The sequence below is a fragment of the Desmodus rotundus genome, chromosome 2 (assembly GCF_022682495.2).
Source record: "Desmodus rotundus isolate HL8 chromosome 2, HLdesRot8A.1, whole genome shotgun sequence".
Classification (NCBI taxonomy): Eukaryota; Metazoa; Chordata; class Mammalia; order Chiroptera; family Phyllostomidae; genus Desmodus; species Desmodus rotundus.
The window spans coordinates 78,641,083-78,662,580 of NC_071388.1; the positions used below are offsets into that span (position 1 = coordinate 78,641,083).

The 21,498-nt window shown below is 35.8% G+C and overlaps 1 protein-coding gene across 2 annotated transcripts in view; it reads right to left on the bottom strand.

Moving 5' to 3' along the window:
- TBC1D23 (TBC1 domain family member 23) overlaps nt 1-21,498 on the bottom strand; it is a 62,604-nt gene that overhangs the window by 19,352 nt on the left and 21,754 nt on the right. For both annotated transcript variants that reach the window (XM_024558134.4, XM_024558135.4), the window contains exons 3-11: nt 20,520-20,625; nt 19,318-19,522; nt 13,818-13,941; nt 10,258-10,382; nt 10,126-10,172; nt 9,124-9,227; nt 5,518-5,640; nt 3,835-3,927; nt 1,332-1,502 (exon numbers count right to left, since the gene is read on the bottom strand). In XM_024558134.4, the coding sequence (XP_024413902.1) occupies nt 1,332-1,502; nt 3,835-3,927; nt 5,518-5,640; nt 9,124-9,227; nt 10,126-10,172; nt 10,258-10,382; nt 13,818-13,941; nt 19,318-19,522; nt 20,520-20,625 (1,098 nt within the window). The remainder of the gene's footprint in view (nt 1-1,331; nt 1,503-3,834; nt 3,928-5,517; nt 5,641-9,123; nt 9,228-10,125; nt 10,173-10,257; nt 10,383-13,817; nt 13,942-19,317; nt 19,523-20,519; nt 20,626-21,498) is intronic.

Below are 21,498 nucleotides of genomic sequence, written 5' to 3' on the forward strand. Positions count from 1 at the left end.
ATGTCCTATTTTGGATCCTGGGAAATTCAGGGAAACTTGAATACTGGTTAGGTGATATTTTGTAATAAAGTATAATAATAATATGATTATATCTTCACACAGAGTTTATAAAGTTCAACTCTCCTCACTTTCAGATTTATTTGAAATCTTCCATGATAAAATGGAGGAAAAAAATCTCTAAAACCAAATCAATAACTTGCCCATGGACACAGACAATAAATAGTGTGGTGAAGGCCCAGAGAGGGGGCTGGGTGGAGGTGGGGGAAGGGTGGGAAAATGGGGGACATCTGTAATAGTGCCAACAATTAAAAAAAAAAAAAAAAGAACTTGAATTATAAAAATAAAGTTCACAATATTCCAAATTCCTGCCATCTGACAGCCCTCTCAATATAGTTTATACCAGAGCACTTTTAGAATAGGCCAATTAAATATATAACTAAAGTCAGCTTGAGTCCCTGTTTGTTATTGTGTATTAAAATCTTTTCTTAATAAGGTATAAAATTACCTTACAATCTCTCCCCCAAATACCTTGTTGCTTCTCTCATTTTGTCTTTCAAGGATTCTGTCCTTTAGACTAATTTTCTAAAACCTGATTCCTGGTAAAATACAACATGAATAGAAAAGAACCCAATTGAGTGGACTGTGCAACACTATGTTTACTGTCTTCCTGATTACATAGTTCAGAATTACACAAAATGAGGACTTTAATATATACACTACGAAAGAATTCGTAATAAACAACTACTTCCATAACAAAAGAGCCATAACTGAATGAGGCTTTGTAGAGGAGGGATGCAGACAGATTGCATAAAGTCACAAATACAAATTAGTTGTGCAAAAGACAATACTCAAACACACAAAAAAAGGTGGTTAAGTGTCATGAATAGATATACCTGTATATTTATTCAATTTCAAAGTGGAGATAATCAAAATAATTATACAGCTACTATAAAAAGTACAAGGATATGAATTAGTGTAGATATCAATGCAATGGAATAATCCAGAAATAGATGCTAATGCATAGAGGAATTCAGTATATTAAAATGGTGGTATTTCAAATTGATAGCACAACTGGTTGGCTTCCTGAAAAAAATTTTTTTGCTTCCTACCTTACTTCTACACAGAAAAACATTCCAGATGGTTCAAAATTTAAACAAAAAAAACCCTGATAAGCACATAAAAATCTGGGGATAGACACAAAATATATAAGCTGTAAGGAAAAAATACAGACAAATTTGACAGTGTACTAGATAACAGCACAGAAATACCACGAGAATTTCTTAAAGGTGATAGCAGTAACAAAGCAAAATTGAAATGATATATGAGCATACCTGTAAAAAGTGTGCCAGGACCATGTTCATATACATGTCTTCTTCCTCTCTGCCACTGCCCATGAAACAGAGGTGCTCCCCGCCGGCAATGGAGCCGGACTCAATGGACTGCTTCTGTGCTTCCAGCAAGGACTTTACTGACTGTGCAAACTCAGATGGATTCTGGAGCATCTAGACAGTTAAAAAAAATTAAAAACATGCCAAGCCCGTGTTTCACAAACATTTGTAAAACCTGAAATATTTTTCCAGGAAAAAAAACATTTAAATATCCACCATGAAAATAAAGAAAAAGAAAAGGCTCTTATAAATGAAATCCTGGGATAAGAAAAAAGAAATATATATAAATATATCTATAATATAATAAAGCAAAAGTTGAAAATTCACAGGAATTTCTGATTAAATTGGCTGCATGGTGGTCCATGGTATAGAGATATGATTATGCAAAGAAAACACTGTACTAGAAAAAAATATGTGCTTATTGTTGATTTCTTAAACAAACTACAGTGTTCCTTAGGTGTCATGACAAGAAAAGTTTAACACTGAGTAGAATGGTCCAAGACTAAAAACAACACATTGAAAATGGGCTATATTTTTTATTCCCACTCACATAGGAAGCCATGTAATAATATTTCTTAGAGGACAGCCAGAAATACCAGAAGCCTTTTATTTATGAGCACTTATCTACATATTACAGATAAAGGAATGAAAAAATTAATTTCTTACCCTCAAGGAAACACATGTGTCAGTAACAACAATTTTTTAAAACTATTGTACTGAGACGACATTAAAAAAATCACAGTGAAAATCCAATAGAAAAATGGACAAACCATACATGTGCATTATAAAAAACAAACACCATACTCACAAAAAGATGCTTAACATCAGTAGTAATTACCACTGCTTTTCATCTATCATTCTTTTAAAATAAAAAACAATTGGTAATGTCCAATTGCTGATGGTAGGAAACAATCATTCTCATAAGCAGTTGTAAAGTGTAAACTGGTTCAGCCTTTTTAAAGAGCAATACTGCAGTCTCTAGTAACATATTCTATACCCACACCTCTCTATCTTACAGAAATATTTGCACAAGCTCACAATATACGAATTAGGATGTAAACTGCACTGATTATTTTAAGAAAACTGAAAACAAACCAAATGTACATCAATCAAAAAAGTAAATTAAGGTACAGCTGTACCATGGAGTATTATACAGTCATTAAAAAGTAGTACTTAAATGCAAAGATCTCTAAGAAACTGTTCAGTGAAAACTGTTAAGTAGCTACCAGGTGAAAACACAAGCGAAAAAAAGTGAACAAATATGTAAATACATATTAGGCGTCTGGAAGATTAAGAAAGCTGTTAATAGTTAACTGTGGAGATTCTCTTTGGATTTTTTAATTCAAGTATTCATGAATCACTTGAGTAAATTTTAAAACCAACTAAGTCTTCTTGGATAAATCAAGGAAGAGAAAGACAGAGTTCACTTTCAGGATGCAAACAAGCTAGAATTATCTTTTTCACCTACAGCACCTAAAACTCTCTGGGTTGTTTTAACCTCCATTTTCCATGAGTTTCCTCTTAACACCACCTAGGCCCTTCTACATGCCCTTCAGCCTTAGAGTCAACTTTTTGAGACAAGCTGGGAAGAGGGCATATTGCGCCGTCAGAGAAAGTGGTTGCTGCTCTGTTTTGCATATCGCTGAGGCTCTAATAACCCCAGAATGGCTTAAATGATGTAGGTCGTAGGTCTACCAACTGCTCTAAGCATCTCTGATAATATTTAACTATTTCTTTAAGGTTTATTTTATTCTCATTTGAGAGAGAGGGGAAGGAAGGGAGAGAAGGAGGGGGGTGAGAGAGATAGAGCGAAAAGAGGGAGAAACATGATGTGAAAGATAAACATTGTTTGCATACACCCCCATCAGGGCCTGAGCCCGCACCCAGGCGTGTCCCTGATCAGGGGTCAAACCAGTGACCCTTTGGTTATGGGACCACACTCCAACCAACTGAGCCACGCTGGCCAGGGCAATATTTCACTATTTCATCTACTTCTTCAATTAAAGTGACCTGAGGACAGCAATTTTAACAACATAGCACCTATATGCCACTGCTATCTTATTAAATATTAGTTTATTATGTGCATAAGTACTCATGATGGAAAAAAAGGCTTATAATAAAGACTTTTAGAATAATTATCCAATTATAATAAGAGCTAATATTTACTAGGTACAAGGCACTATGCTAAGTGCTACATCAGGTAGAAGAAGCTTAGAATTTACTGACATAGCAATGGTAAGCCATAGTAAACAATGTTTTCATCATGCCAAAAGGGTGTCCTGGGTGAAAAGGCAACCTGAGAGCAACACTTTTTATCATAAAGGCAGAGACTCCCTCCTTAAGCAGAAAGAAAAACAACCCCTATTAGGTACACGTATATTAATGGGCTAAAGAAAAAAAACGATTTATGAATTTGAAAAAAATTTTAAGAAGTATTAATACTAACCAGATCTGAATCTAAGTGGAAAGCAGTTGATAAATGCCCAGCATTATATTGTTCCGCAGGACGGCAATCCACCACAAAGAAGCGGACTCCTTCCTAAGAAAGAAACAATTTTTTGATGTATTGGAATTTGCTATGAGAGTTACATTTTACACAATATAGTATTAACAATTCACCAAGGGAGGAGAAACAGGTTTATTAAAAATCTGATCTCACAAAGGGTCAGAAGGACCCAATCAGTACAGGTGCAAGAAAATTACCTCAAGATCCTAAAAAATTTTCTTCATTTTAAACAGTAATACATTTTGTATATACTGTTCTTGACCAGCAAGTCTTAAAATACATAGCAAGAAAATGTCAGTTTGAACTATAAAACTAATTATAGTATATTCAAATTTAATTTTTTAATGTGTATTATGTTAAAGTTGTTAAAAAACCATACAGTTACAAACACAGATCTAGATACCATTCCTGTTTTTGCAAATAAATTCACAAACTTATCAACAATTCAATTCACACAAGAACTAAATGTTTTTGGTGGGTGAAGGAGGTTCTCAAATGCCAGTTTGAACTGAAGAAGTTCACATGGATCTCATTAAACTAGATTACATATATTCATTTTTTAAAAATTTATTTATTTTTAGAGAGGGAGGAAGGAAGGGAGAGAAACATCGATTGGTTGCCTCTTGCATGCCCCCAACTGGAAACCTGGTCTGCAACCGAGGCATGTGCCCTGACCAGGAATCGAACCAGCAACTTTTTGGTTCATAGGGCAACACCCAAACAAATGAGCCACACCAGTCCGGGCTCCATTTGTTTTTTCAATAAACAAAATAAATAAATAAAAATAAAAAAAATATGTGAATTACTTGTTTTAAAAAGATCTATTGTCAAAGGCATTTTCCCATGTCCATTCCTCTTCCCCCATTTGGAAAAACACTGCACATTCCAAATACACATATGCATGGATAAGTGTTGCAATACAGTAATAAAGAACATATCATATAATGGAAGAACTGGCTCATTAGATTTTCACGAAGAAAGTAATACACAAAAAAAATATGGTGTATTTCCTCAATTCTCCTTTGATATATGCTTTACTGTGTTTAACCACATAATTCAATTAGTTGTATAACAACCCAGAATTTAACTGTTAGATGCTAAATTCACTTCTAAGTACTTCATACACCATTGAGTTGTTTTGCTAAAGTGAAAAAAGTTTAACAATTTACAAAAATTGGTGTTAAAATAATTAGTTGTTGACAATTAAAATACCGCCAACATTGGCAGTTTAAAAATGACTACCTGGCCCTGAACAGTGTGGCTCAGATGGTTGAGCATCATTCCCCAAAGTGAAAGGTCCCTGGTTCGATTCCTGGTCAGGGCACGTGCCTGGGTTGCAGGTTTAGTCCCCAGTTGGGGCATCATGAGAGGCAACCGAACAGTGTTTCTCTCTTCTCTTTCTCCTTCCCTTTCCCTCTGTCTAATAAATAAAAATCTTTAAAAAATAATAAAAATTAAAAAAAAAATGACTGGACAGAAGATTTAGCACATCAAAAAAAGCAAAATGGCCACATTTTTGCTGTAAATTAATTTTGCAGAAATCAACAAACATAAAGGAAATGTTGGTTCCTAACATTTCAAGGGTACAGTCCTCTGACAAAACTCTAGGTTTCCTTTACTTACATCCTGCAGCTGATTTGCTTGAAGGATCTCTGACACCGAGATGGCCAGACAAAGAGCCTGACTCAGGTCTGCATCGTCATCCTTAATTCCCAACAAAGTACTACCAAATAGGTGGTGATTATCCTATTTAAAGAGAAAACTTTAAAACACTATAAAGAAAAAACAGAATCAAACTTTCTTCCTAAAAATATTCTTAATAAACCATGATAAAAGGAGAAATAACATCCTTGAGTGGTGTGATTTATAAAACTTAAATATATCATCTCAAATCTCATAAGCTAAAAGCTACAAACAGACTACATACAAAGTCCCTGTCAGAATTCACACAAACTGAGAGAAATGAAACAACACACTCTACAGTTATTTAGTATGTCTGAAGAATAAAAGCTGCTCCTCTTAAAAAAACTGAAAAGTAAAGTATAAGACTTCCAGGGAAGATGATAAATGGGGTACACACCTGCTCCCACAACTACATCAAATTACAACCAAACTATAGAAAAACTATTCTCCAGAGCCATCTCAGATAGGAGTCCTAGAATGTACATAAGCCTACCCACCCAGGAATCAGCACCAAAAGGGCCCAATTTGCTTGTGTAGCAAGGGAGTGATTAAAAGCAGGGTGAGAGCCCCAAGGGGCATTGTTCCCTCTCAGACCCCTCCCCCACATACAGCGCCACAACACAGAGAAGTGGGTTGTCCTGCCCTGATGAATACCTAAGGCTCTGCCGGTTACAACATAACAGGCACTCCAAGAAAAGAAATGTGACCCAAGTGAAAGAACAGATCAAACTCCAGAAGAAGAACTAAGCGATAAGGAGATAGCCAACCTATCAGATGCAGAGTTCAAAACACTGGTAATTAGGATGCTCACAGAAATGGTTGAGTATGGTCACAAAATAGAGAAAAGAGGTGAGGACTATACAAAGTGAAATAAAGGAAAATGCACAGGGAACCAACAGTGAAGGGAAGGAAACCTGGACTCAAATTAACTATTTGGAACAGAAGGAAGATATAAACATTTAACCAGAACAGAATGAAGAAACAAGAATTCAAAAAAAATGAGGAGAGGCTTAGGAACCTCTGTTAAATGTTCCAACATCCGAATCATAGGGATGCCAGAGGGAGAAGAAGAAGAGCAAGAAACTGAAAACTTATTTGAAAAAATAATGAAGGACAACTTCCTCAATGTGGCAAAGGAAATAGACTTCCAGGAAGTCCAGGAAGCTCTGAGATCCAAAAAAAGTAGGACCTAAGGAAGCACACACCAAGGCACATCATAATTACATTACCCAAGATTAAAGACAAGGAGAGAATCTTAAAAGCAGCAAGAGAAAAGGAGACAGGTACCTACAAAGGAGTTCTCAAAAGACTATCAGCTGATATCTCAAAAGAAACCTTGCAGGCAAGAAGGGGCTGGAAAGAAGTATTCCAAGTCATGAAAGGCAAGCACCTACATCCAAGATTACTCTGTCCAGAAAAGCTATCATTTAGAATGGAAGGGCAGATAAACTGCTTCCCAGATAAGGTCAAGTTAAAGGAGTTCATCACCACCAAACCCTTATTATGTGAAATGTTAAAGGGACTTATCTAAGAAAAAGACGATGAAAACTAGGAATAGTAAAATGATAAGAAACTCACAACTATGAACTAAGCCTAAAAAACAAAACAAAAACAAAAACAAAGCAAACAACTAGAACAGGAACAGAATCACAGAAATGGAGATCACATGGAGGGCTATCAGTGGGGAGGGGGAGAAGTGAGAATGGGGGGAAAAGTATAGGGAATAAGAAGCATAAATGGTAGGTACAAAATAGACAGGGGGAGGTTAAGAATAGTATAGGAAATGGAAAAGCCAAAAAACCTATATGTACGACCCATGGACATGAACTAAAGGCCCCAGGGTGTTGGGGGGCGGGGAGATGTGCATAGCAGAGGAAAATAAAGGGAAGAAAAAATGGGACAACTGTAATAGCATAATCAATACAGTATACTTTTAAAAAACAATTAAAAAAAATAAGTGCTGGCAGACGCCACTGTTCCTTTTCTGAGCCCTCCCCACACAGAGCCAACAAGTGGGAGCCATATTCAAAACTCCATCAACCTGGCTCATACTGTTTGCCCAGCCCTGCTGATTTCCTGAGACTCTGCTCCACCCAACTTTCAGGCCTACACAAGCTGTTTCCAGTGGCTTTTCCATGCAAATGGTCTGTCTTGGCTCATGCTTCAGATTTTCCTAAAATCTCTCAAACAAGCAACATTTGGCCTCAGCCTGCTCCATAGCTGTCATTTAAGTGGTCCCAACCCCAGAATTAGCAATCGCGGACTTTGGTTCCCTGCTTGGCCTCGCCTTGGCACCTCCAAGCCCAATTGTTCTATAACAATTGGTTGTTATAGAACAGCTATGGGGATGTAAAGTTCAGCGAAGGAAATATAATCAATAATATTCTAATATCTATGTATGGTGTCAGATGGGTGTGAGATTTATCAGGATGATCACTTAATAAGTTACACAGTATCTAATCACTGTGATTGTACACCTGACAAACAAATATAGTAATGTATGTCAACTGTAATTGAAAAATAAAAATGATTTAAAAATGGAAGAAAAAAGTATAAGACTTATTTTTTACCCCGCATCCTAAACCACTATTCCACCATCTGACTTATTCATCATTGTTGGGAACTGACGCAATCTACATAAGGCAATTATAAAATAGCTGAAATTATTTCCTAGAAACAAAAAGAATCTCCTTTTTCATTAATGAGTTTCAAGGGAAATGTTCTTAAAAGATTCCCCTTGCCTGCCTTCTGAAACATGCTATACTGAACATAACCTCATCTTGATGTTTCAGTGACATAACTACCAACTAGCCAGTTGTCTTCAAAAAAAAAAAAAGACAATTAATGCTCTCATGGGCACATAAGGTCACAGACAAACCTGTGTGCAGTACACTAAGCTGTTAAGGTACTTCTGTGACTCCTCCACTATGAGCTTTTGTTTCCTGGACTTTTACTTTCTAAGACCTAACACCAGTCATGTTTCTAATCTGGCATCCTTTCTCTTGAATGCATTTGTCTGGTCTGAGAAAGAGTCTAGGTGTTTACGGGGCTAAGTGACCCTTTTTGCTTATAAGACGGCTCTGCATCAGTAAAGTTGTGCAAAGCTGAACTACAGATAAAGAAGGCATAATTATATGTGCTCCATTAGATTTTTGTAATACAATTTTTTTAAAAATTTCCTGCTCTTTTTAAAAAAAATTTTATTGTTATTCAATTACAGTTGTATGCCTTGTAAAAAATACAATTTTTAAAGTCAAGAGAGCACTAATTAGGAAATATCTCATAGTCAATTTTCTAATGATCAGAAATAATAAGCATCAGAGTACAGGTGAGATGATTTGTAGTACATTTTTATACCATCTTTTTTAATCTGTCTGTTTCTTCACTAGGGAGAGTATTTACAGTGGACAATCACGCAAAACTGTAACACATGAAAAGATAGAAAAGAACTCCAACCTAGATTTAACCAAAGTGGATACAATGTAAACACTAAAACAATGTGCAAAATGTGAAATACCAAATAGTTGGGAATTTCTTGTCTTATACCTTCCTAAATGAAGCTGGTGTTTTACTGCAATAATACTGAGCCAGAGAGAAAAGGTCTTCTATATCTTCTAGATTCAAACTGGATGGAGTTTTTTCCAAGAACTCTGAAATAGGATTATAGAAATAACAACACTTAAAAAATTGTTTATGAAGAATATAATAATGAACATTATTTATGTATCAAAGCTAAAATGTTCTCAAAATAATAAAAATTATATAAATGGAATCTCAACAGTGATGCCTTTAAAACTGTTTAGGAAGGAGTGGATGTCTCCAAAGAAGCTGAAACTGTTAATGCAATTCTGTTAGTGAATGATGGTCCCAGGCAATATTACCCTTCATCAAAATACTGATTTATTTAGTTAACAAACACCTATTAAGTGCCAGGTCCCGTGGAAATAAAAATGACTAAGAAATAGTTCTAACATAAGGAACTTAGTCTTGTGTTAAAAATGTTAAAATGAATCACTAAAATTTAGCAAGATAAACACTATAATACAGATAGTACCAAGTGCCAGGCAATGTAGAAAGAAAATAACTAAATCTGTATGGGGGCTACAGTGGGGAGAATGTAAAAGGTGAACCAAGATTTCACAATGGAGATACCACAAAAACAGAGAATTGAAAAGTAAACTGAGGAAGAAGAGGGCTGGGGATGGAGGGGAACAGGAAAGAAGGGAAGAAAGAGGGAGAGAAAAAGAGGAAGGGAGGAGGGAGACAGAAGGAGGAAGGGAGAGAAGAGGGCAAGGCATTTTATTTGAACAATGAAAGCAATGAATAGTATATAGAAAGGAAGAAAAAGTGAAAAAACATACATGAATGAATGAATGAATCAATCAATCTAGAAAAACTGGGGAAAATAGTCTAAGGTTTGTACCTGAAGAGTATATAAGAGTTGAATGGGAACCTCAGAGCTCTTTTAGACTAATTTATAGGTGAGGAAACTGAGTTTAAGAAAATTAAATGAGGTGAAATGTTTTTTCTACATTAAATGCTACTTACGGATAACTTCTTCTTTGCTGTCTGACTCCTGTGCTAAAATAACTTCTCTGTAAACAAAGAATCAAATGAGTTAAATATTAACAGAGTACTCTGAAATAGAGAGGAGAAAAATCTAATCAACTTGATACTTACTTTGCATTAACAAGAATTATTAACATTAAGAAATAAATAAAAAATGGATCTGCTTGTTGTAGATATCCATCCCATATTGCCTGAGTGACTTCAATGGAACAGTAACATGCAAAAAGGCTTCCAAGCTGTAATCAGGAAATAAAATGACAAACAGAAATCATTAGAAATGACTTGTTCTTTGAAAAGTATTAAAGCAAATGTATAAGTAACATTACATCAAATTATCTGCACCTGAAATTTAATGTGCACTTTAATTTTAGTATATATAATCCAAAGGTACAACATGGGAATTCAAAGCACAATGGAGCCACTCACTAGCTGCCTGACTTAGGGCACAAAACAAACTTTAAAGCTTCCATTTCTACTTCTGTTTAAAAAAAAAGTATTACTACTACCCATTTTCTCACACTGTTGTAAGAATAGCTAAGGTAACTATCACATATCTGCCACAGCATAATAACTAACAGGACATCTCTCACTGAGCTAAGGATAATTAGCATAATTATTACAGGACTTAACTTATAATTGTGAAACTTGAACACTGTAATTTAAGAGCATCCCCCCAAAAATATAAATTCACATTTATAATCATTTTAAATGTGAACTGCTCCCAAAATACATTTGTATATCATTTGAAATAGATGAGACAACATTTATATCCTTCAATGGGTTTCAGAGGCTCTATGGTTTTCTCTTCTAAATAAAAAAGTTGCTAATGCATAAGTTTATCTAGAGACCAACTGTGATTTAAATTGCATGAATTCAGTGATACTTTCAATTTTCATTAGGTACAGAAACAATTCCATGTAGTGGTTTAAATTTAAAACATTTTTAATGGCTAAAGGCAGCTAATGGGAACACATATTTTATGCCAGGTACTAAGCTACTGCCACAGTATTAAATATCTCTTTATTTTAAATATTCGCACAACAGGCCTTCAAAGACGCTATTTTTCTCCCCATTTTATAAGTGAGGAAACAGACATGTATTAAATAACATTCCCAAGTTCACAGAGCTAGTGAGTGGTGGTGTTTGGACTAGAATAAACACTTGAGGTGCCACAGTCCATGTAACTACCATTACACTTAAGCACAAAACTTTTAAAGAACATAATACTACTGGTATTTTTTGTTGTTATTTAAAAATCACTATTACAAATACATATTAGAAGATGCAAATACAAAAAGAATGGCAATACACGGTCATCATTAAACTCCTTCAGCTAAACTAAAACTACCGTTGCACTGTGCATAGGTACAGGTTTTCAGGGCTTATGAATTAGTTGTATTTCATCTCATGATTAAAAATTAAAGACTCCATCCTACAGACACGATATTAGTAGCAAAAATGAACTATCTGGGCCATCAACTGAAGAGACACCAGTTCTATTAGTACTCAGTTAAAATCTGCTAAGAGCACTGAGTACTAGTTCAGAGTTCTGGCAACAGAAATGGCATTTCCTAGGCATGACATGACCAGAGAGACCTCTATTAAGTATTAGAATGCTAAAAAAATAGTTTATCATTTCAACATGAATAGGTAGTTAATGTCAACATATGCATCTCAGAGAAATTACAATTTTATAGGTATTTTATTATTTTAACTCAAAGTGACAAGAATGTAGCCAAGAGGGAACTAAAGAATAGGCTGCTGGAGTTTCAGATTTAACAGGCCAGAGTTCAAATCAGTTAGGATTCTCGAAGCATTTCTTGATTGCTAACTCATCCCCTCACCATCTAAGAGTACCTACTATTATCGTTCTCGTTTTACAGATGAAGAAACTGAGGCTCAGAGGCTATCTTAAGTCACACAGTTAATAGTGACAGAAATGGGATTTCCTGAAGAAAAGTTAGGTAAGACATGATCAAGGAATATATTTAATTTTTGAATATATATTCTTTTAGCACCCAATCATGGTTTTAAAAAGGTCTTAAATTAAACCTAGAAGATCAGTTCTCAAAGTGTGGTCTGAGAGGCCTAGAAGTCTCCAAGAGGATTGACAGGGAGTCCATGATGTCAAAACTATTTTCATAATAATACTTGGATTTTATTTGCCTTTTTGATACTCATCCTCTTACGAACAACAGAATTTTTCAAAGACTACCTGTGGTATTATCACAGACTGAATCCAGCAGATATGAGAATCTACCTGTCTGTGATCTAACCAAATATTAATGAGATTTATAAAATATAAAACAATGCCACTATTCTCACTAATTATCTTCTGAAAAAGTTACTTTTTATTTAAAAAGTAGGCTATTTATGTTAACATGTAACAGATTATAACTTCTAAATAAGTTAATAAATGAACACTTAAAACATCTTAATTTCTAGTCAACATAATCAACATAAACAGTGGATTCTCAAAAAATGCTGTGTATTTATTAGTGGTCCAGAGACCAAAAGGTTTGAAAATCATGACCTAGAATAAAACTTTCCACTGAAAATACAAATATAGGATGTCAGAGCAGTGAGATATACTTTATATCCTTTTATATTAATCATTTGATATTTTAAGTAATTTTCATTGTTGAATATCACTTTTAAGTTTTAAAGTGAACTAACAGTTATCATATGTTACATATATTTATATGGCTGTGTTTATGTATGTTTGTGTATATATGTGTGTGTGTGTACATATATATGAGGTCTGTCAACAAAAGAAATTCCAGTCATTGTTAACATAACAAGAACAGTTTGCACGACATCCATGTAACCTGGCAGCCAAGGAGAGTAGACTGGAATGCACATGCCTGAACAATGATGACTTCAGTGTACTAGTCAGTGGGAGCGGTAGTCGCTGCTGAGTGAGCATGTACACTGTGTGGTTATCACATTAAAAATGAGTGAGTGAGTAGAGCATCAAATCTGCATCAGATTTTGCATTAAGCTTGAACATTCCTCCATGGAAACTATTCAGATGATTCAGAAGGCTGCAGCTATGGGCAACTTCATCACGACAATGTGCCCACTCAAGCATCATGTCTCATGCAGTTTTTTTGTGAAACATCAAATCAACCAGGTGACTCAGCCCTCCTCAGCTCAGTTTTGGCACCCTGCGACTTCTGGCTTTTCCCCAAACTAAAATCACCTTTGGAAAAGAAGAGATTTCAGACCATCGATAAGATTCAGGAAAATACAACAGGGTAGTTGATGGAGAATGGGAGAACTGTGTGAAGTCCTTAGGTGCCTACTTTGAAGGGGACTGAGGTATCATTGTCCTATGTAAAATGTTTCTTGTATCTTGCATCTTCTTCAATAAGTGTATCTATTTTTCATATTACATGGCTGGATACATTCTGGACAGACCTCATAAATATGTGACATATTTCATTGTAAAACAACAGAAAACTAAGCTTCACATTAAATAATCTGAACTGACTAACATAAGTGAGGAGCAAAACAAGCTATTGATGAAGTGCCAATAATTTTACTCCTTTGGTTTAAGCTGTAATGGTCTATAATTAAGTACTTTTCTTCCTTTTCCTTGGGGAAAAACCCTAACTATAGTTTCATAGAAATCTATTTTTCATTAAGTGTTCCTACTTTCACTTTATTACCCAGTTGAGTGCATAGGAGTCTGGAGTAATTTTCTTTGTATCAAGAAAAGAACAAAGCTCAGGCTCATGGTACTGGATGAGTAATCGGAAAAGATGAAACGGTCTTCCCTTCAGGGAACAATCCCTAGAAGACAAGAGAAGAAAGGTTTCTTGCATTAATAGGTCAGAAATGATCAAATTAGTAACCAATCCTCCTGCAATATCCACCTCCTCTCCCTACCCCTAGAACACCTGAATACCAGCCTACAACCAGGCAGAGATCTTTTGCTAACATCTTACGGACCTGATTTGACAGAAAATTTGTATCACAGAAACAGCAGGTCTACAGCTAACTCTAGGGAGATTTTCCCCAGGTGAACCCAGGCAGCACTCTAACAAAAGCACTACAAGGACCACTGAAAACAGCAGGACCACTTAGGGTATTTTGGTAAGTTCTGGATCCCAAATGGAGATCTTGAGAGTCCTGAAGAAGTCTAGCCCCTTTTTTCTCCTGCCAAAAAAGAAGAAACTCCTAAGAAGGCTTCAGGTGAGCTCCACAGTTAATGCACACAATTAGTACTGTCCTTCAGCAAAGGTACAAGTCTGAAATGGCCAGGTAAACATTTCAGAATAGACACACTTAGAAGAGCCTTAGAAGCTTTTGAAGTGGCCTGGGTACCAGGTGCTTTATGTGAATTCCAGGAGGTGCCAAACACTCATCTTACTGAATAACCATCCCACGTCTTTCCTTGTTCCCTTATGTTTAAATAAATTAGTAAAAACATAAACAAGTCAAAGTACAGGTCATCATAATAAAAGTCCCTTTATATTGAGGAAATACCATTTGCTAGACACTTAACAGGAACTATACAGTTATCTCAGGTAATCTTTAAAAGCAACCCCATGAAATAGACACTACTATTTACTCTGTTGTACAGATGAGAAAACTAAGGCTAAGTAGCTCACCCAAGGTCACTTATCTAAGAAATGATAAAGCTAAGACTTGTACACAGAAATTGGGTATCAAACAATTATGCCTGCCCTGACCAATGTGGCTCAGTTGGTCGGGCATCATCCCGCAAAGCAAAAGGTCGCTGGTTCGATCCCCAGTCAGGACACACGCCTGGCTTGTGGGTTCATTGTCCAGTTGGGGCACTATAAGAGGATAACTGATCAATGTTTCTCTGTCACATCAATATTTTCTCTTCCTCTTTTTATCCCTCCCTTACCCCCTCTTCAAAAATAAATTAAAAAAATCTTTTAAAAAAAGGACAGGAGGTTAAGTATGCCTCTGAAACATTAAAAAAAAATGATCCCATACACCCTTCCATATATGTACTTTGATATTTTAACAAGTTGTATTTTGGTAGAGGTACAGTCTAAAAAAGCAAATTGTAAAGAAATTAAGGTAAAAGGCTTCATGTAAAAAAAGTTAATGAAATGGATGGCACAGTTTTAACATAAAAGCATTATGTTTTTTGTTCTATTATTTTTATTTTTCAATCATAGTTTACATTCAATATTATTCTGTATATTGGGTATGTTTTAAAATGCTATTCAAGTGGTAAGAAAAAATAAGTTCTACAAATCCAAAACCTGAGGTCAATGCCAGGATTTGGTATGACTCTCTATCTGCCATTTTTTAATACTGCAGTTTGACAGGGAAGTTTTGTAGAAAAGGCCCTAGGCTGGTAATTCAGGTGCCGGAGACTGAAATGGATTCATATTACTAAGATTATCTTCTCCTTACTCTAAATACTTTCCCCACTTTATGAATGCAATGCTTATGGACTGAGTAGGGGTATAAATTGTAGGAACAAGTGCCTAGTTTGTGGTCTCATCTTCAGAAAAAGTGGGACATCTCAGAGAGTCAGCCATTGCAACAGCACCTATTCCTTTAATATCCATGTACTGCAAAGTTACTTTCTCCTGCAAGGCACTGTGCCTGACAGAATTCTACCCATGTTACATCAGAATCTGCAAAAAAAAGATGTTATTATAATGGAGTTCCTTTAGCACAATTTTGTGGAGTTGTGTTCTATCCAAGGGCATTAACACTGACTCTGGCTGAAGTACTACATTACAAATAGAACTCATTAAAACAGTAACTGGAGGAATCTGACAAGACAGTGTATTACACAGCTCAACATTACCTCCCCCCTCTATTATTAGCTACAATCCACCACCAACATTCTCTAGAGAGAAAGCTGGAACCTCATGCCCCTTGCTATTACTAGCTCTGTTACGCTGAGAGGTGCTAAAATATAAGCAGTAGAGAGACCTAGTATAACTGAGTATTTCCCAATATGAATTCCAGTCTTGGATCTACTGTGACCTTAGACCTGTGTCCTGACATCTCTGGGTCTGTTTCCTTTATAGGAAGCACTATGGCTTCAAGGTAGTAAAGAGGTTCTCCACCCTGGTATATATTAGAATCATCCGAATTTTTAAAATATATCCATGCGTAGCCTCTAACTAGTCTGCTTGTATCTGAAACTTCAAGGACCAGCATGTCTTAAAAGTTGTTCAGCTGAACAGACCTTTCTCCAAAGGAGATATACAAATCGTCACTAAGTACAGGAAAAGATGTTCAACATCTTTACCTGTAAGGGAAATACAAATCAAAACCATAATGATATACCACTTAACAATCATTATTAGTATGCTTATAATAAAAAAAACAAATGTTGATGAGGGTGTGGTGAAATTGGGATCTTCATTCACTGCTGATGGGCAATGTAAAAAGATGCAATTGTTGTGGGAAAGTCTGGCACTTCCTCAAAAGGTTAACCACAGAGTTACTATATGACCCAGCAATTCCACCCTAGGTATATACCCAAGTGAAATGAAATTACATGTCCACACAAAAACTTGTACACAAATGTCCATAGCAGCACTATTCATAATAGCCAAAAAGTGAAAATCCTAATGTCCATCAACTGTTGAATGAGTAAATAAAATGTGTTATACGTATACAATGAAATACTCTAGCATTACAAAGAAATGAAATAATAATATATGCTGCAATATGGATAAATCTTTAAAATGTTATGCTAAGTGAAAGAAGGCAGTCACAAAAGACCATATATTGTATGACTACATTTATGTAAAATGTCCAGAACAGGCAAATCTATAGAGACAGAAAGTAGAGTAGCGGCTGTCTAGGGCAGAGTGTTGCAGGAAAATAGAGAGTTGGTTACTAATGGGTTATGGGATTTCCTTTTGAGGTGACAAAAATATTCTGAAAATGATTGTGGTTACAGTCACACAACTCTGTGACTATACTAAAAACCACTGAATTGTACATACTAAAAGGATGAATTTTATGATAGGTGAATAACATCTTATAGAGCTGTTAGTAAAAAAAAAAAGAGAGAGAGAGAGGGGAGGGGGAAGAAAATCTTCAGTTGATTCTAACAAGCAACCAGTATGGAGAACCATATTAGTAAAGCATAAGTGTCCATTCAAACTTAGGTTCAAATCCTGACTCAGTCACACACAGGAAGTGTAATCTTGGATAAATCATTTAATCTCTCTTTGTTTCATTTTCTGTAGTTGTAAATCAGAGATACCTACCTTACAGTAGTCACTATTTAAATGAAGAATACGCAAAGCACCTACAGCAGCGGTGTCAAACTCATTTTCACTGGGGGCCACATCAGCCTCGCAGTTCCCCTCAAAGGGCCGAATGTAATTTTAGGACCGTATAAATGTACCTACACCTTAACAGTTAAGCGAGAGCTCTCCACTGCTGCCGGGGTAGAAACAAGGTGCTGGGCTGGATAAAACAAAGCGGAGGACCGGATTCAGCCCGCGGGCCTTGTGTTTGCCACCTGTGACCTACAGCTAGTAGAGTGTGTTACCACACAGAGAGTAGTAAAAAATGGTAGTCATTTAACTACCAAGCTCCTGAAGAGCAGTTCTCTATCTTGGCTGCACACTGTAATCAACTGAGAAGCTTTTAAACACTGATGCCTGTGTGCCCTCCTCAGAGATATGATTTAATTAGTCAGGTTGCAAACAGGCATCAGGTTTTTAAGAGCAGCCCCAATGATTCCAGGGTTCAGTGTGAAGCCAAACCACTGGTTTAGATGATGTTGAACGTTTTGGCTCTAAAATCCTGCCTACCTGATCCACAGCACTGGCTACTACAAGGATTCTTTCTGGCCTCATGAGTGCCACCACTTCCCACCCCAACACCCAACCACTTACACATTTGTCTAGTTTCAGCTTAAGTGTCACTTGTCCGGGGAAGCCATACCTGATCTCCAAGGCAGGTTAGATCATGCTCATTATACATTCCCATAGTGCTATTTCACCTTCCTCACACTCAGTACACTTCTGATTACTTGTTCATGTCTATATTTCTAGGACTAAGACCCCAGCCTAACCTCAGCATGTCACTCACTGTAGCACTCCAAAATTTTTACTTTTCATTTACACACTATAATGCTATTTTTATTTTATAGTTGAAGATACCACTGAAAAAGTATAGAGTTATGCTACATATATACTTATATATACCGTATTTTGCCATGTGTAATGCACTTTTTTGCCCAAATTTTTGAGGGAAAAATAAGGATGCACATTATACATGGGTACAATGCTTACATAACATGGGCATAATAATCTGGTGTATAATGTGCACAAAAACCATGGGTGTGCATTATACACGGCAAAATACAGTACTCTAGAAGCATAAATTTTTAACTAAAGAATCCTTAAAAAAATTCTATGCAGCAGAGAGGAAGAAGGAGCTTATACCCTTTGCAACAGCATGGATGGAACTGGAGAGCATTATGCTAAGTGAAATAAGCCAGACGGTGAGGGACAAATACCATATGATCTCACCTTTAACTGGAACATAATCAACAAAAGAAAAAAGCAAACAAAATATAACCAGAGACACTGAAGTTAAGAACAATCTAACAATAGTCAGGGGGGAGTGGGGAGGGGACAGTGAGGAGAGGGGATTACAGGAACTACTATAAAGGACATATGGACAAAATCAAGGGGGAGGGTGGAGGTGGGGGAAGGAGGTGGGTTCGGCTGGAGTGGGGTGGAGGGATGGGGAGAAAAGGCATACAACTGTAATTGAATAATAAAAATTAAAGAAAAAAAAAGAATCCTTAAAAAAATGTTTATAATCAGCCCTGGCTGGTGTGGCTTAGTGGATTGAGTGCCGGCCTGCAAACCAAAGGGTCACTGGTTTGATTCCCAGTCAGGGCACACGCCTGAGTTGTGGGTCAGGTCCCCAGTAGTGGGTGTGTGAGAGGCAACCACACATTGATGTTTCTGTCCCTCTCTTTCTCCCTCCCTTCCCTTCTCTCTAAAAAGTAAATAAATAAAATCTTTAAGAAAATGTTTGTAATCACAAAAATAAAGTCAAATAACAATTATGATTCCAACCTTCAAAATTATTTAACCCTTTCACTTCATCACCAGAGTAAATCTAACAACTTTAGATCAAGCCAACTAGAACTTTATTCATTTTAAAATAAGTGACTAAATCATATTTTACCTGGGGATGTACTTATTCATGACAGCATAAAAGCAGTTGTATAAATCGCTGCGTGGCAGTTGAAGGTGCACCAGTGGTTTGAGTAGATATATCCAGCTAAGGGATGTGCTATATTTAATGTTACGTGATTTACAATAAAAGGTAATTACAGATTCAATATCCAAAAGTAATTCTGCTGCCTTCTCTTCTGGCACTGTAAGCTGGTCTAGAAAGTAAGTGTCAAAACAAAGTTACCAAAGGCCTGTTAGAGGCTCTATTATTGAATATAATATACCTATTTACAAACATATAATACTATGTTAGTGCATTTATAGCATGACATCATTACACGAAACTACATTTTTTCATTATAATTATTCAGTATTTCTAGCTGTTCAATATTTACTAGCTTAACTTATAACACTTGACCTAAATAGAGATTAAACAAGAATGGATCCTCTGACCTGAAGTACAAGGGGAGGAAAGAGAGTCACAACCCATTTTCCAAGAAAGCAAAAAAGTTGGTTCTGAACAACAGATTATCATCTACCGCATGATGGTGAGCTGCCACTATAGCTTTGTTAAGGGCAGGTAAAGAGATTCATTCTCTACCCCCAAATTAATTTCCCTTTGCCCACACCAGCAACAATGTTTCCTATGTGGTTAGTAAACACCAGCCAACTTAATCAATAACTTCACCAGAATATAATGGAAAGAGAAACAAAAAGACTCCCACAGACTATAGATGAATTTGTAAAAAGAAATATAAAGTAAATTAATATAATCTTGAAAAAGACGTCACAAGGTGGCTGGAAAACTAACCATGATTCAGTTTTTCTATAGCAGATCATGACCTATAACTTTATATAGATAAACTTTTAGAACACAGCTTCCTTTAATTTGGAACTATATACAATCATATAGGTATTATTAATTATACAAAAAAATGTTTTAAACTGCAAAAAACTATAGGGACACTTAAGGAATTGAACATATGATGCAAAAAAAAAACCCCCACTAAAATGGGGCCTTTCTTAAAATATTAGACATTATTTTGTAAGAATTTCAAAAGAAAAGTTCTAAAGCTACAATATTTACTAGCCCTTTACAAATTTGACATATCCCAAATTATAACAAGATAATTCTACTTAAGAGTGATTCCTCCACCCCAAATTTATTATTTCAAAAATTTTTTACTGTTTGAAAACAAATATTAAACTTACCAATAAACTCTAGACAATCTTTGTGAATAGTGTTCTGTTCTGGTAGGTCTAACATACCATCCCATGATGCCAAACTATCACCTTTTCCTGCAACGTTTAGAGCAATCTGGAAGAAAAAATTTTAAAAAGCGAGTAGCTTCGTACGTTATTTCTCTCCTTGGAAAGATGCTGAAACAATGGAAAGGCCTGAATTTAGGAATAATAATGCATACTTTCAGGATTACCAAGTAATGTATCTATATTCCACCAAATGCTGAGCTCTTAGTCATATCACAATAAAACAGCACAATCATTTTAAATCCTCCTAAATTAAATTGTACTACTCCCTGTCAATACAGTGAATAGAAGGAATGGCACAAAATAGTTACATGATTACATATATGAACTTATTATAAACAATCATCTATGCTATGTAGGATGAATGTTTATGTCAGCCTCCATATGTGTTGAAATCCTAAGCCCCAATGTGATGGTATTAGGAGGTGGGGCCTTTGTGAGGTGATTACATCATGAGAGTTGAGCCCTCATAAACGGAATTAGTGCCCTTATTAAAAAAACGCCAGAGAGCTCCCTTTCCCTTCAGTCATGTGAGAACATACTAAGGAATTACTATTCTTTCAAGTTTAATGGTGTTATGGTTATTTTAAAAGTCTTTTAGACTTTCATATTGAAAGTATTTTAGTGTGCCACCAAGGATTTGCTTTAAAATAATCCAGTGGGTTAGTTAATCCAGTGTGAGGAGAAAAGGATTGGGATACTAATCAAATATGACTGATTAACAGTTAAAGCTAAGTGATGGCATTCATTATACATATATCTCGACTTTTGTGTTTTACATTTCTGTAATAAAACATTCAGAATGCTATGTACAGTTGTAATTCCATTTCTTTTACATATATATGTGCCAAGAGTTAAAAAGTAAAAAGCCATTTACCAGGACATTATTATGTGTTTTACCTACAGATGGTAGATAACAGAT